Consider the following 15,981-nt stretch of genomic DNA (forward strand, 5'->3'; position numbering starts at 1 on the left):
GGCCCCGGGGCTGCCGGGCCGCCTGCGCTAGTCCCCGCCCGGGGGGCCTCCGCCTCCGCGCTCATCGCGTGCCGGGTGCGGGCATCGCCGGGCCGCGCCTCCGCCTGCCCTCCGCCGGCGGCACCGCGCCTGCGCGCCCGCCTCCTCCCCCCCCCCCCCCCCCCCCCCCCCAGCGCGTCACCTCCCTCTCGCGTGACCGCCCCTCGCGGCGCAGCTCGGGCCATGTGACCGCCGCCCTCCGGAACCGGAGGCCGCGTTTGGTGCGGGCGGCAGCCCCCCAGCCTTGGGCTCCCCGCAACTGCCCCCCGCCACCACTGCGGCTCCGCTCACGGTCTCGTGAGCGCACACAGCGCCGCGGGGCGCAGGCCGGGCAGAGCCGATCCCCTCCTCCGCCCCCATTCTCCCCAGGCCCAGGGAACCGGCAACCCCCGGTAACCCGCCAGCTGCGCAGAGTACGTACAGAACACCTGGCTGTAATGAAGTGTATTAGCTCTCACACCGCAGAGCTGGCAAAATGCCGTGGAACAGCTTGTTACCTGCACGGCAGTGCTAGGACCAAAGCTACACTCTTGCAGCTATCCCAGGAGTGCAGAAACACTGGAATCAGCCCAAACGGAAAAGGGAAGCCCACCATCCCTTGTGGCTACAATCTGGCATTAACTTTATAACCCTTTTACACATTCAGAAACAAGCCACGCTAGCTTGAGAATTAAGAGCTTGATCAATCTTTCAGATGCATCGGCGTCAGAGAGGCGTGTCAGGCATGCTCAGCTTCCTCCTCCTTCCCTCCACTGAGGGTCCTGCCCATGGTGTAGAATTCCTTGTTTGGGCGCAGGTCAATATAATGAGCTATGCGATTAGACATAGCAAAAAAAGCAGAAATCATGCCTATGTCCCAGGCGTCTTCACGGTCAAAACCATGCCTCTCCAGCTTCTGGAAATGCTCTTCAGTGATGTTATCAGCTCGACAGACTGCAAGAGCAAACTCCAGCATTGCCAGGTCCCGGTCACTCAAGTCAGCCAGTTTCCAGTTCACAATGACCTGTGAGAAGGCAGAAACCAGAGGTAGCACACATGGACCCAGCAAACAGGCTGACCACCTTCTTTGCTCCACAAACCAAAGAGATGGCAGTACACAGGCTCTTACTCAGCACCTGAACCAGACGTCCTGGCTACCATCAGACAAAAAACTCATCTATTTTACCACCATTCTCATCTCAGGGACTGTGGCAGTTTTGCTGAGCAGGCTGTGGAGGAGTTCTTGAAACAGGACCCAGTGCTGCCAGGATGCTATAGCTCCCTGTTGGTAGCAAGTTCCTCCACAGACCAGATTAAAACCGCCAAGAACGCAGGCAGCAGCATGAATGCTCTGCAGGTCAACCACCCCTCCCCGCATCTTGCTTGGAAGGTGGATGAGGATACACAGACCGCCACCTCGAGGTCCTACCCCCACCGGCTACTGGTCTGCCAGCTCATCAATAAATCTAGTAAGCCAGGTATTGAGTTAGGGCCCCAGACATGTCAAAATTGCTCAAGATTGCTGAGAACCACATAGATCAAAGGTTCAAAATATAGATTAAGGATCTAAACTTCAGGTGAGAAAGCAGACACATGAGAGGGGCATTCCCACTTCCCAAAGGACCATACAAAGGAGGTGGGGTGCATACTGTTGTAACCCCACTGACCTGGTCAGCCAGCGCTGGCTGCTTGGAATATATCCGATGAAGTGCTCCATGTGCAACCACACAGTAGGGACATCTATTCACAACACTTGTAGCCACAATTATGAGCTCTTTGTCCGCCTTGCTGAGTCGCCCTACAGGGACAGCAAAAGATTTGGCACACTTTGCTATTAAAAATGTCCACCACAGCAAATATCACTGGGGAAACAGGGAAGGGAGGGCTCCGAGTACAAGATGCCTGCAGTACAGCCCAGAAGACAGATCTCCAGAGAGCATGCAGGGAGACACTGCAACTAAGGCTCCTAGATGACAGATCAAGGGGCAATGGTTTTAAACTCAAAGATGGTAGGTTTAGATTGGACCTAAGGAGAAAATGTTTTACAATGAGGGTGGTGAGACACTGAGACAAGTTGTCCAGAGAAGTTGTGGGTGTCCCACTCCTGAAGTGTTCAAGGTCAGGTTGGACACGGCTTTGAGCACCCTAGTCTAGTGAAAGACGTCTGCCCATGGCAGGGGGGGTGTTGGACTAGATGATCTTTAAAGGTCCCTTCCAACCCAAACCACTCTGTGATTCTATGATCATCCATGCGACAAATTTACCTGGATAGTTGGTTGTGAGGCACCTAACTGGAATGAGGGACATGAGATTTGGTCAACAGGGAAGCAACAATTCTACATAACAAGAAAACTCACACGAGCAAAACTACTTGCTCACCAAGTAGGAAGCTTGGTTGGTACTTCTCCATGTGTGTCTCAGAGGCAAATGGCTAGGGAGGGCATTTTCTGTTCTTCCTCTGATGCTTTATTGCTGCTTTTACAGAAAAGTGCAGTGTTCTAAAACCCGCTGAGCACGTTTCAGCAAGTAAACATTATCGGCAGCTTTTGAAGGCAGAAAGAAAAAAAACAAAGGGAACAATGAGGTAGCCCAGGACTGGGGTTTTCAGAATTTCTAGTGACCACCAGACAGACAAACCACAACTTCTACAGAGTGTCCAGCCCGGTGACTGCTCTAAAGAAGCTGTGGAAAAGGCAGCTGTGCTTTGTTAGAATCAATCCTAATAATTTTCACAAACAGCTTCATGACAGGGCTGTGCACAGCATCTGAGGAACTTACCTGGCTGTGTATCAGAACTCATGCTCTTTGCCCTTTTTAAGATAATTAGCAGCAGATTTTTTTCAGAACTACACTTCACAGGGAAGGTCAGGGTCCCTCCTCCTCCCCACAAAAGCTACTGCTTTACTGAACTTTGAAAATATTTCCATAAAACCAGTGTCATCAAAGAGCATGAAAGACACAACTAAAACCTCCTGGGTAAAAAGCAGTCAGAAGAGGCCTTGCTGCTCTGGTTCAGTGCCAGAAGCTGGCAATGCCATGATACTGCAGGAGAGATGCTGAAAAGGGTGGGATCCAAAATAGTCCTAATCTTCAAGTCAAAAAGGAAGCATGGGAATGAGAAGGGGCAAACAGACCCTTGTACAGCCAGGGGCTTGGCTTCACTCCAGCAGCACAAGCAGAGCAGAAAGCTTCATACAGAGACAGTAGGTACCATGTGGGAGAGGCACAAGACTGCACTCCTCGCTGCCTCCCCATCTTGCCAAGACACTCCTCCCCAGCCTTCATCTCCCATAAGCAGGAGGAGCAGTATACACGTGCCAGATTATTTTACAAAATTCTGGTTTTACTAATGTACCTTCAGAGCAAAAGCAATGAGAAGAGGCCCCTTGGTGCCCTGTACCATGGCAAGTATGAGGCAGGAACAGGCAGTCCTCAGACTGCGTTTCCTCAACGGGTGGAGAGCTGTGCAGAGTTCCCTACAGTGCTGCCCAGTGGCACTGCTGCAGCCAGTTCTCCCTCATCTCCATGCCAGGGCACCCAGAGGCTGCCTGCTGCACAGGCATCCCAGTGTTGCCCCAAAACTTGGCTTCGTTACCCAGTGTGCATTGCCCAATTTACACACACTCGAGGTATTTTCTTTTATTACGTAAACGTGCAAATACGGGTGCCTGGTCCAAACCAGCACACCACTGGTACAAGTTAACAGTTATTTATACACACAATTTATGCATATGCACTCTTGTTCTCAATATGATTGGTTTACATTTTCCTATCTAGTATGCAAATAGTCACGTATGCTCAATACGTATTTTTGTGATTTCAGTTCCTTATTCTTTTGAGTAGGTGGGTTTCTTGAGTGGATGGTCTTTGAGTCAGTGGTCATGATCTCCCCCTGCTGGAATTACCTCTACCCTAGTTTTTTGTTTGTTTGACAACCTTAATTGCTTTTTCATGGACTCCTAACTCTGCAAATCATTATTTATCCACAGTCATTGTTTTAAGACAGCAAACTAACATATAGTTCCAAAGCCATTCAGTTTCTGTTAATCTTTAATGGCAACACCAGCGCACGGCAAGCACCTCAGTCCTCTCCCTGCTGCTGCAGGGTACGGACACCCCTAGGTTCAAAGCCCCCAGTGCAGCGCGTCAGGGCCCAGAGGGCACAGCCTCCCTCACACAAATTTTATGCACTGCTCATGGGCAGCTTATCGCCAAGACTTGTTGTGAAGGAAGAGCTGCAGGCAGGCTCAGCAAGGACCTGCCCCTCCCTTGGGAGCTATTTTATGCTGGGCCCTTGGCTGTGACCCCACCTGAGCCATGCTGCGGCTGCAGTGCCCGGTGGCATAACCCTGCTGGCCTGGAACCTGACTGACCCCCAGGCCAACTTCCAGCTTGATCTTGGATCTGCCTCATCCCCATGGACTTGCCTGGGAAATGTAGACTCCTGGCTGGCCCTGGTCACCACTGCCAGACCTACCCTGCTCACCTTGCTCCAGTAGTGTGGGGCTGCAGCCTCGGCCATGAAACCACTGCCTCTGCCTGTGCCCCTCCAGCCCACTCGGCTCCCAGCTCACCTTCCCTGAGGCAGCAGCCTGCCTTTTCTGTCGTGACACAGAGCACACTGCAGCAAGGCAGCAGAACTTGGCTTGAGAGCTGCTTTTTAACCACAAGCTAAAGAGTATGAAGCTGTATGCAATACAAGCGAAGCCAGAAGCAGCTGCACAGTTCCACCCTCTGCCAGCTGTTATTATGGGCTGGGAGAAGGCATGGTGAGGTAATACATCTGAGGATGTCAGACATGTCACTTCTAGCAGCTTTTCGCATCTACAAACCGAAGGTGGTTGCATGGTTTACCTGTGTCTTTGTTCATAATGGCGTTGTAATAAGCAAAAAAAGCTCTGAATTCAGCAGGTCGGTGAGACATGGCTTTGAACACATTGGGCAGAAATCCAGTCTGTTCAAGGAAAAAGAAAAGTCAAGAACTGTAACTTAACAGAGAGCGTGACATTAATGCATTAGGCTTAGGGAACGATTCGTTAGCACAGCAGTGCTGGGGAATCTCTGCAGACCCGTTCTCTTGCCCTTTGAGCCCATTTATACATATGACTGAACATGCGTTGGACTTGATGATCTTACAGGTCTTTTCCAACCTTAATGATTCTGTGATTCTGTGTAATGATGTGGTTCTTAATTAGGTGTTGCTGCAGTTTCATAGCATGACTGATTGTCCTACTGGCTTCAGCCACAGCAGCAATGACCACAGTCACATCAGCAAGCTCCTTTCCAAACAAAGAGGCTGTCTCCACTTGGTCTCCCTGCACAGATGCTGCTATGCTTATCTGACCACCCTAATCCTTCTGTAACTCTCCTCGTCCCTCCAAGCTTACAGGACACAAGGCAGGGCCGGCCCAATCCGAACAGCATGCTGTCTGAGGTGCCGGCACACAGTGGACGTATACGCTGGCACAAAGACGCTGCTCTACTTCTCTCCCCATTCTGCCCCTGATAACTGCCAATGCCCAGTCCATCTCTGGATGGCGTGTGGGGCTGCCTTTCCCAGAGAATAGCTTGCTGCCTCTCAGGCGCAGGATCAGCCGATGTAGCACCCACCTGTGCCTGGGTCCCAGCAGTCAGCATTTATCAGCAGGGGTTCAGCCTCAGTGCCTGGCTGCCCACTACAGTTCTAAACAGTCTGGGTTCGCTGTGATTGTGCTAACTGCCTGCAGGCTCCATCAGCTTACTGGCTGCTGTTCTTCAGGGTGTTTATGGAAAAGGACAGTAGCCCAGGTGTCAGAGAGGCCTCTAGCAATCTCCCTCCAATGCCACACAATTGCCTGTGCCTTCCTCCTGTCTCACCCGTCTGTTTACTGTTACTTAACTGAGGGGACGCTCTTCCCTCTTCATCCTCAACCCATTATTTTACTTAGGAACCTCTGGCAACAGAGGTTGGCAGCACTGTTTGGATATCCAAGTCTGCTAGGTTGATTGCATCCTATATGTAGGTCTTTGCTGACCCCTTAAGCGCACTAACACACAGGTGTTTGCATCACAGCACGTGAAATTTGAGCTGACTTTTCCTCTATACATCATATTTACCCTCAAGTCTGCTGACTGCTTTCATCGTAACACAAACTTTACCAGCGCCACTACAACGGCAGCAGAGCACAGATTCAACAGGCTGGCAGGAAGGATAGGACCGACACTCCCCTGAGAGGAAGCTCGTGGAAGAGAGAAGTCTCCACAGAGTTGTGGCTGGCAGAGTGTTTCAGCTGTCAGGAAGGACTGTGTGGCATTCCTTCTCCACAACAGCAGGGAAGTAAACTCTTGTCCAATTCCCTCTTTTTCCTCTTATACACAGTTCTGCATTAGGCTTACTGTTCTATCTCTGTGCAGCCTGTTTAGCTTTGGAGAAAAAAAGTCAAAGCTCAAAAGCAGAAATATCCCCTGAACCTTTTAATACTGTCATCAAAACAGCTCCTCCTGCTTTTTCTCCATTAAAAGTGTCAAAAAACACTCCTAATAGTGTCTCAAGTAAACACAGATGCTTTCCCAGAAAAACAAATACATGTCAGTGTTCCAGCTAATCGAGTGCATGATTCAGAGCATCTGAAACAACACACTAGTCTCCTGGAACCAGAGAGACTTACAAACCTGCCAACACACTGCAGGATTTCCAGTAAAATCCCCATGCTAAAGACTGGAAGGAGCTTTGCAAGAAATGCTGCTCACGTCAGTCTCCTATCAGGTTTGTGTCAGACCTAACTGGACCAGAACTGCTCTCTTAGGGTGTATGACCTATTTGGACTTTGGACCCTTTCCACTGACAGAATTTTGCAGCAGAACTCCTTTACCTTCATTTCTACTTCCTCCATTAGGTCCACGATGTCATACGGCATGTCTTTCTTATTAGGTACTGGGTACCGCCCAACAGGTCTTGCAGTGCTGTCTTCCTTGGTGCTGTATGCCATCCGGGGCTGCCTCCACAGTCCCCCTGACGCTAGGAGAGGCAGAAGCTAGGGAGAAAAGAGGACAGGAAGTTTGTTATTTGGAAGAACACGTACCATGTCAGCAGCCTGGGGAAGGAGGACTTTTCCTCAGCTACTCCTGCTTTTCTGACAGGACTCAGGGCCACCTCTGTTGCTGTAAGCCACTCGCTGCTCCATTAGTGGGGCAGTTGGTGCTCTGGGAAAGGAAACCCAAGTTCCATTCCTGGCTGTAACCCTAAGCTGCTGCGTGGGCATCCAGCAAGCATCACCTCCCCTTGCCCCGCTCCTATGCGCTATCTCAGCTGCAGGCCATGGCTGCTGCTCCTTGCAGTCCTCACTGGCTATGGATCAGCCCATCTGTACCAATGCTGAACCTGCGGCATCTCCCAAGCTTAAAAGCTGTTTCCTGCCAATCTGCACACAGCAACATCACACGGACATCCAGCAGTGGCCCTAACAGATCTCCTTCAGTAAAGAAGCACAAAGAATAAATTCAAGGCCTTTTTTTTCTGTCAGTCAGCCTTCCTCCAGGCAAAGCCACCTTCCCTTCTGCAGAACAATCACTGGCACCAGAATTGGGCCTTCTGGAGGCCTGAAGCAAACAGCATTGTTATGCCAGAACCACTGGAAGGGTTTTGGTACTGACAAGACTGTATAACTCTTTGTAATGCTCCATTACTGGTTAAGAAGTAGTTGTGGTCTTGCAGCATCTAGGCTATAGGCCTTTTAGCTCTTCAGCTGTCGCAAGGGGCTTTACAAAAGCAGCTGCATCTTACAGATGGGTGGGCTGGGCCAGGGAGTGGAGGGACTCGGCAATGGGCAGTCAGTGCAGTTGTGGGAGCAGAGCGCTGGTGTCTTGGAGCCCTGCTTGGAGAGTGCCTCGAGAGTCTTCCTAGCTCTCTCGCATGCACCACAGCAGTTCTGAATGTTCTCAGGAACATTGCATGATCCTCATTCACCCCCCCCACCACATGGTGTCACCCATAATTTTGGGGTGAAAACTAAACCTGTTGCATCACACGTTATCTAAGTGTTCTTATTTGGCATGTACTTGAGTTCTGGACTGAAACGCCAACACAATACTGAAGTTACTACGAGTATCAGTAACTAGGGCAGAGACACCTCAGCTTGCTGCTATGAGGAAGGAAGATGCTTAAACAGTTGCACACGTTGTACCAGAACGTATCCAGGCACCACCTACAAAAATGATGACAAAAACACTAAAGCAAGTATAAACAGGAAAACGATCTCAGAAACAAAACTTCTGAGGATAAGTGCATAAATACACTGGGGTGCACAAGTAGCTTTATGGCCACTGAAAGCAAGGATTCCCATCACGTAAAGGTCAGCCGGGCACCTGGTTCAAAACCAGAGCAAACGTGTATACATCGATACAAAAGGTCTGGTGGCTTTTCCTCTCTATTGCTGGAAGAAAAAGTGTTAGGAACTGGAGGATGCGGGGTGCGGGACATAAGGCAGCAGCTTCACAGAGGCACAGTGCGTGCCCGACACCTCCGTTTGCGATGGCATGATGCCCCAAGTGAAAAGGAGAAACCATCAAGGGCTAAGAGCCGGTGGCCTCGATGAGTTCTGATGGTTCCGTGGAGGCCACAGCCAGCGTGGCCAGCTACCCTTTTCCGCTCCAGTGCTTCTCCCGCGGAGGGGCCGGCCGGACCCCACCGCCGGGGGCGAGTCCCTCAGCAAGGCACCGAGGCCAGCCCCCCCCGGCCCGGGGTGCTGGGGGGCGCGCTCGGCAGCTGCCCGGAGGCCGCCGGGCGGGCGGTCGCCGCCCCGCCCGCTGCATTCGGCCTGAAGTTGCCTTCCCCCCGCCGGTGTAGCCCTGCCGTCGCTTGCTGCCCCGGCCCCACAGGGCGGCTCCTCCCGCCTAGAGCGCCTTCCCCCCCGCCGCGGGCCCCCGGGCCGAGCCCCTACTCACGAGCGGACGGGCGGGGCGCAGCCGCAGGCCGCGCAGCAGGGAGCCGGTCATGGCCCGTCCTCCCCTCGCAGGCCGCCGGGCATGGGTGGTGGGGCCGGCGTAGGCAGGCGGGGCAGAGCCTAGCCCGCCTTCCCCGGCACGGCCTCCTCGCCCGGGCACGGCTTCCCCGCGCGGGTGCGCAGCAGCTGGGCGCTGCTGGCCTCACCGGCCGGAAGGCCCAGCTAGGAGCCGGGGCGTGCCCGGCACGGTACACTCAACAGTGGGAAACCAGCGCTGAGGCGGGGAGACACCCCTGGGGAGCCGAGCGTGGCGACGCCCCGGGCGCCTCAGGCACTGGGGATCCGCGGGCAAGCGGAAGAGCGGAACGACCGCGCTCGGCAGCGTCCCCACCCCTCTGCGCTGCTTCCGCGGCGAAACGCCGCTGGCCCTCCTGTGCCGCGGCGATAGTTCTTCCGCTCGCGGTGCAGCGCCTTCTGCGGGCGGCAGTCGACAGCACGACTCTACCACCGCCTTCCCGCCCCACGGCTGGCGCACGCTCCCGAGAGAGCTGAGTAGTCCGCCTTGGCCTCGCCCCCCCCGCCCTCACTCCGTCGCCAACCACGACCCGCTTCCTCTCCAGCTCCCCGGCCTGACGCGTCCCCAGCGCCGCCGCAGACACCCGCCCTGGGGGCCCCACCCCGCCCCTTCCGTGGCAGGGTCCGCCCCGCCCCTCCCCGAGTCCGCCCCGGCCCCGCTCAGCCCCGCGCCGGAGGGGAGAGCGGCGCGGATGGCGGGCGGTGTTGGCGGCGGCGGCTGCCCGTCGGCGGAGTCTGAGGGGGAGGCGGCGATAGCCTGCGAGGCCCTCCGTCTGCTGCGGATCGAGCCCTCAGCCGTCGGCCCCGGCGCGGCGCGTGCGGGCGACGCGGCGCGGTGCTCGGTAGGTGCCACGGGGCGGGGCGGGGCGGAAAGCGCTGCGGGGGGCGGCCGAGCCGGGCCGGACCGTGCGCAGCTCGGCTCCGCCGCCGGGGGGGCCGCCGAGCCCAGGAGACTTGCAGGCCTGAGGCCCCGCTGCTACCACAGAGGAATGCGCTGCGGAAGCGGAGGCGTTGGGAGCGGGTCCTGGCGGCGAAGAGGAGGAAGCGGCGGCAGGAGCGGGAGAGGAGCAGGGCCCGGCGGGCCGAGGGCCCAGGTGAGGCGCGGCGCGCAGCGGCCTTGCCGAGGGGCTCCTGGCCGGGGGGCGGGGCCCCAGCCGTGGGCGGGCGAGGCCCCGCCGCCGCGCCGGGGGCTGGGCTGCCCTCTCTCTGCTCTGCCTCCCAGGGACAGCCAGCCGGGACGGCGGGAGGGCCCCGGCCGCCCTCGCGAAGGAACGCCTTCTGGAGGCTAGGGCGTCGGGGCCCCGGCTCTGCGTGGACCTCGGCGTGGCCTACCGCATGACGCAGAAGGTACGGTGTCCCTGTCTGCTATGCTCTTCTGCACTGGTGTTGCCGCTGCCTGCCAGTGCAGTCCCTCTCTGGGGTCTGCAAACTTCTCAGAAATCCTGGAGACGTGCCCCACAGTAGCCTCCACATGGTCTGGTGGCTGCTCTTCTCATCCATCTGTCCCTCTCCACTTCTGCTCTGGAAAGTGTCCTGACCTGTGCGGTTTCTGGAAGGTGCTGTTTGCAGGGAGGGAGCGGAGGGGAGCCCTCTGAAACAGGGCTGAGGGAGGGTAGGTGGCTGGGGCAGGTCAGTGGTTTGTTCTAGCTGTGCTGGGGAACACTAAGAAACCCCCCAGCTCAGCTAGAGCTGGGATGTGTGAGGGTGCCTCTCTCCTGAACTCAGCCTCTGGGGGGATGCTGGCCCCTCCCATCTCTGCCTGTTCCTCCACCCCCGCGCCTGCCCATGGCTGCCTGTCTCCAGCACTGGCTGGCTGCACACCCAGCTCAGGGGATTTCCTTGAGAGCCAGAGGCAGCTGAGCTGTGCTCCCCAGGAACTGCCTTTCCAGAACCTCAGCAACCAGCCAGTGACATGGGCGTGATGGATGTCTGCAGGCCCTGAATGGAGCCATGTTACCCTCTGCCCCTAGACTTGTGTGTCACTGTGCTTGTTATTTGTTGGAAGGAAACAAGCCGCCTCGCCTCTCAGATCAGGAGACTCTACGGGGCAAACAGGCGGGCTGAGAAGCCGTTTTGGCTCTGCCTGACGGAGTTTGTGGTGGGCTCATTGATCTATGAAGAATGTTTTCGTATGAACGACGGCTTCTCCAATTATTTGGTAAGAGTCTCTGATCACAGTGCTTTCAAGACTCATAGCATCCCATGGCCACAGCGATGGCCCTCAGTGTTGACCCAAGACAGGCTGAGGTGGGCTCAAACGGTGGCAATGCAGTTCAGTGACAGTGGTTAAGGTCAGATCTTCCTGCCCTTTGGCAGAAGACAAGAACTGACATAATGGGGCAATGTTCAAGGCCTTCCAGTTAGAGTTAGTGTCCCTCCTGCCTGCAGGAGGACAGTTCCTTCTCCAGAGGCTACTTCTGCAAAGAGAGCTGTGATACTCGGCACAGGCAGACACATAAGCCTAATCAGGCTTTGGGCAGGTCACACTTTCCTGTCTTGAGTTTTTGGTCTGACTTAAGCATGAGACCCAGACGTACAGGTTATGGCAGTGACATTGAGCCACGTGTTCTACAGCGCATGTGGAGCTGCATCTGGTAGCAGCAAGGGGAGAAGACCACCTGAAGTAGAGATTCCTGAATCTCTCAAGACTTAGAATCTCATTTAAAATTAGGTAATTATTGCTGATCTCCCTTCCTCAAACCACATCTAGGGATTTTGATGAGAAGAGAATTTAATGGATTTTTAGGTATGTATTGTTCAGTGCCCATATAGAAACATTTTCCAAATTAAAAAAAAAACTTCTATCTGTAGGAGTTTAAATACCTAAGGCAGTAGGTATATTTCTGTGTCCGAGAGTGGGTTTTGCTCTGGGAGATGGACTTTGGGCTAATGGGCTTCTTCTCTTCCTGTCTTGCATTTTTCAGATGGATACAACTCAAGAAAGTTATCTGGATCTGTTTCCTTTAGATACAATCGTTTATCTCACTCCTGACTCTGAGAATGGTAAATATTTTACTTGCTTTAGGCACAGGGGAACTAGGGCAAAAGGTTGCTTTTTAATCTTTTCGAGACTGTTTTCATACTTCAGGTGATTCAATTCTAAGCATTCATTCACTGTCTCAAATTGCATGAGATATACTGGGTACTTAGGTCTGATGCTAAATCCATTCGTATCTCAACCTGTTTTGAGAGGGAATGAGATTTCAAGTGAGGGCTGTGTGTGATCTGCAGCAGACGTAACTTAAAACCTGTGTGTAGACCCCCCGGCAGTTTGTAATACTACAAAGTGGCAGAGTGGAGATGCTGTGGCAGTTTTCAATACAGTCTAAATCGCATCTTTCTCTGAAGGAACACAGGAGCTACAACATTCCCTTTATTTCTTAATTTGCTGCTGTGGTTATTTTCTCCCTTTCCTCCATTTCTAACTGGCCACAAGTTCCTGCGGACGTAGGTCCCTTTCTTGTTTTATGCAAGTGCCTTACTCTGATTAGAGTCTGATAAGGGGGGAGGGCAGGTTTTAGTAGGTGACCTTGACAGTGGGGAGGTGTCTGCAGAGCAGATTGGGATCAGACTGACCAGACCAGCCACATCTCAGAACAGACAATGGTTAAAGGGAGCAATGTGTGGTATCTCTGGCACTTCATGCTTTCAGCCTACATCTGATCTCCCCCTTTCAGTCTGCCTGCGGGTTCAGGCAGACACTTCTGTCTCTGAAGCCTCAGTTTCCTTCACAGTCTGAGGCTCCAGGGTGAAGGTTGACGTTGGCCGCAGCTTTCTTAGGGAAGTGGGGTCTTGCTTGACGAATGGTGTAGTGCAGGATTTTACTGTTGTATGGTGGTGAGCAAGTGCCTATCTTGTTTCTAGTCCTTGAAGATATCGATCCAAATAAAGTGTACGTCCTTGGAGGCCTGGTGGATGAAAGTATTCACAAGGTGGGTAGTAGCCTGTCAGAACCTGAAGGTGCTGTCTGCCCCATTCTCTCATGAGAGCAGAGACATCCCATTGGTAGCACTCAGTGCTGCTGCTGCCTCAATTTGAAGCATCGCTATTGTGCCACCATCCGTTTTTCCTCACGGCTCTGCCTGGACCCAGCACCAGGTTGAGAGAGACTGCAGCAGTAGGGTGAAATGAGCCCCAGGACAGTTTTTTGGCTTTGTAGCTGTGTGCACTCAAAATGATGTGCATGCTATGCATGTGCAAATTTGTGCACATTGGGTACCTTGTTCTTGTTTCCCTTGCAGAAGCTGACTCTGCAAAGGGCGCAAGAGCAGTCCTTGCAAACCGCCCGCCTCCCCATTCGCGAGTACATGGTGAAAACCGTTAACACCAAGAACTACCACTCGGAGACACTGGCAATCAATCAAGGTGAGAGGCTGAGCCATGTCCTGTCACTTGCCTGGGCTGGAGAAGGGGGGAGGCTATCAAGCAGCAGAGTTTTCAAAATGGAGGCCTGGTGCTGAGTAATAGGGGAAACACTGGGAGCAGAGGTTTCTCTTACTAGGTTTTAGCCCTGCTGCCCCCCCCCCCCCCATTTTAAAGTCTCTGCATCAGCCCATTCTCAGAGGAGCAGGACTTGCATCACTCTTGCTTTGCACAAAGCAGTGAACAGTTAGCGTGGGGAGATGTGAGGAGGCTGCTGTTGCTACAGGTCACACAAGGTCCCAGGCAAGGGAGAAGGACACAAGTTGTCAGGCTCAATCAGGGCAAGGCTTACAATACCAGGGTAGGGTGTTTGTGTGCTACACCACTGTGATGGCTTTATGTCATGACCATGGGCTGGGCCACCTGGTCACATCAGTGGATGTGCCCATGCTCCTCTACCTCTGCTGGCAGTCTGTGGCTTTGTCATGTGAACACCTCCCTGCTACGGACTGTGGAGGGGCTTATGTCCTAGGGCCAGCTCTAGTAAGCTCTTACCTCTGGCCTGAGGACTTTGTTGCCATCTCTGTCAGCACAAGGCAGAGGAGGTGGCAGAGGGCTCTGCAGAGCACCGAGCCTAGCTGCTAGAGGCCACTGCATGTCCCAAGGGAGCCCTGATGTGGAGACACAGTATCTGAGAAGCAATGGTGGAATCACAGTAGGTATGACCCACCATGGGTGTACTGTCATCAGCATCACAGATGGGCACTACAGGTTAGTTAAAATGGTGACTGGGGGCACCTTGCTTTAGTTGACAGAGCCTCTACTTTTCCTAGCCAGTGCTCCCCAACGTCATCTTCAAAATAGTTGTCTGCACCTAGATGAGGTGACTCAAAACACATGCTCATCAAATTTTAAATGAGAGGGAATGCAAACCCCATGCTAACCTTCTCTGGTATCAGCTATTATACTTACTTTCTTGATGTTTTGCAGCCGGTGGGGTGTGTATTATAGAGCTTGCTATTGATACCATTATCACAGCATGGTACATCTCTCTGTTCCTGACAGTCTTTGATGTCTTATCAACCTACTATGAGACCCGAAGCTGGCCAGCAGCCTTGAAAGCTGGAGTTTCTTCTGGAAAAGGCTATGTGCTACCAGATGCAGTGAAACAAGTGGAAATGCTTCAGCATGACAATGCACAAGAAAACTCTTTATTTTGTGATGTTAAGGAGCTGTGCAGGCAAGAGAGGCAAACTCCAAATTTCAAGCAGAGGCACCAGCATGAATGTGCATAGAGAAAACAGTTCTGCTTAAATCTTGTTTAAGGACCTTGTCAGAAGTGACACATTCTACCTCGGCAGTACAATGCTGGAAATTACTTTTCCCCTTGAACAGAAAACAAAAGCCAGTGGAGCCCTGGGATCAAGTAAAAACTGACAGAAATTCAGTTTTGCTTCTTTGCAGATGCTTGTTAGAGTGTTTCTGACTCTTGTATCTACACTTGCTCTAGGGCAGGGAGGAAGGCTTGGTATTTCTTTCATCTTGATTAAACAGTAAGTAAGGTGAAGTTAGACTTGCAGAGTTCACTGGCAAGGAAAATGCCTTCCCGTGCAACAGGACAGTGCTGTTCCAACTGGGGAACACAAGTTGGGAAGTGATTCTCCACCAGAGAAACAGTTCCCAGGTGTGCCCCATCCTAACAACTTTAAAGCAGTTGAAGACTTGGTGAGTTTTTGAAGCCTATAGCTAATCCTGTGCATCTAATCTAAAATAAAATGTTTTAAACTCCCATTGCATCCTTACAGTTACTAATGCATGCATGGTACATCACACTGACATTTAAAGTTCATTAACCCCAATGTTCCTCATGGAAGGGTACCCAGGATTTGACTGTGCCCTGTACAAGGAGCAGTGACGTATTTAATGGCCACAGCAGAAAGCATTTTTGATGCATCTAAGTCAAGACACTACCTCAGCCATTGTTGCTAAGAAAACCCACCAACCAACCAAAAAAACCTCATGGTCCATGACTATGTCCAACCACCAGCAGAAGGACTTGAAGGTCTTCTGAGGTAAATTACAATCTCATATGCTTATTTATTTTAATTTCTCCTTCATCTCAAGAGCCTGGAATTCAGTGCCCGTGAGACAGTGTCAGTAGGGCCTGCTGCAGCAGAAGCTGTTGGTGGACACAGGGTGTTGCTCCCCACATAGGCAGAATGTGTCTGCCAGTGCCTGTTGCTTTGCTGTGCCCTATGGGCTCTCTTTGTGTCTCATGAGCTCTTCCAGTTCTTACTCTTCATGTCCCTCTGCTCATCAGCTGTTGGTGTGTAGTTAGAGGTCTGCACTTGGACTTCAGTGTAGGAGACTTTTAACTTTCTAACTGAGCCTCTCAGTTTGCTAGGGAGCAGCATATGCTAACCCAAACCACCTGGCAGTGTTATCCTCCCCAGTGGCTGACGGTACTTTGGCCACCCTGTCCCTGTGCGGCCAGGAAAGCGGACTGCCCTTGATTAGCTAGCTTGCTGCCTGCAGGCACACTGAGAGTAGCAGCTGTAGGGGATTTGCTGTAGGGCTGCTAAAGGTTGCCGAATTCCTATGGGTG

The 15,981-nt window shown here is 52.9% G+C and overlaps 2 protein-coding genes across 2 annotated transcripts; one reads left to right on the plus strand and one right to left on the minus strand.

Moving 5' to 3' along the window:
- Positions 1-516: 516 nt before the first annotated feature.
- On the minus strand, positions 517-8,991 carry LOC104256123 (uncharacterized). The gene is made up of 5 exons (XM_059833926.1): positions 8,941-8,991; positions 6,870-7,031; positions 4,873-4,972; positions 1,686-1,816; positions 517-1,042 (listed from the first exon to the last, which is right to left on the minus strand). The coding sequence occupies exons 1-5, from the start codon at positions 8,989-8,991 to the stop codon at positions 758-760; spliced, it is 729 nt and encodes a 242-aa protein (XP_059689909.1). The 3' UTR covers positions 517-757.
- Positions 8,992-9,706: 715 nt separating this feature from the next.
- TRMT10B (tRNA methyltransferase 10B) lies at positions 9,707-14,686 on the plus strand. Its single transcript, XM_059834055.1, has 8 exons — positions 9,707-9,856; positions 10,000-10,108; positions 10,237-10,361; positions 11,020-11,172; positions 11,939-12,017; positions 12,879-12,946; positions 13,256-13,379; positions 14,442-14,686. The coding sequence occupies exons 1-8, from the start codon at positions 9,707-9,709 to the stop codon at positions 14,669-14,671; spliced, it is 1,038 nt and encodes a 345-aa protein (XP_059690038.1). The 3' UTR covers positions 14,672-14,686.
- Positions 14,687-15,981: the final 1,295 nt, after the last annotated feature.

The sequence above is a fragment of the Gavia stellata genome, chromosome Z (assembly GCF_030936135.1).
Source record: "Gavia stellata isolate bGavSte3 chromosome Z, bGavSte3.hap2, whole genome shotgun sequence".
Taxonomy (NCBI): Eukaryota; Metazoa; Chordata; class Aves; order Gaviiformes; family Gaviidae; genus Gavia; species Gavia stellata.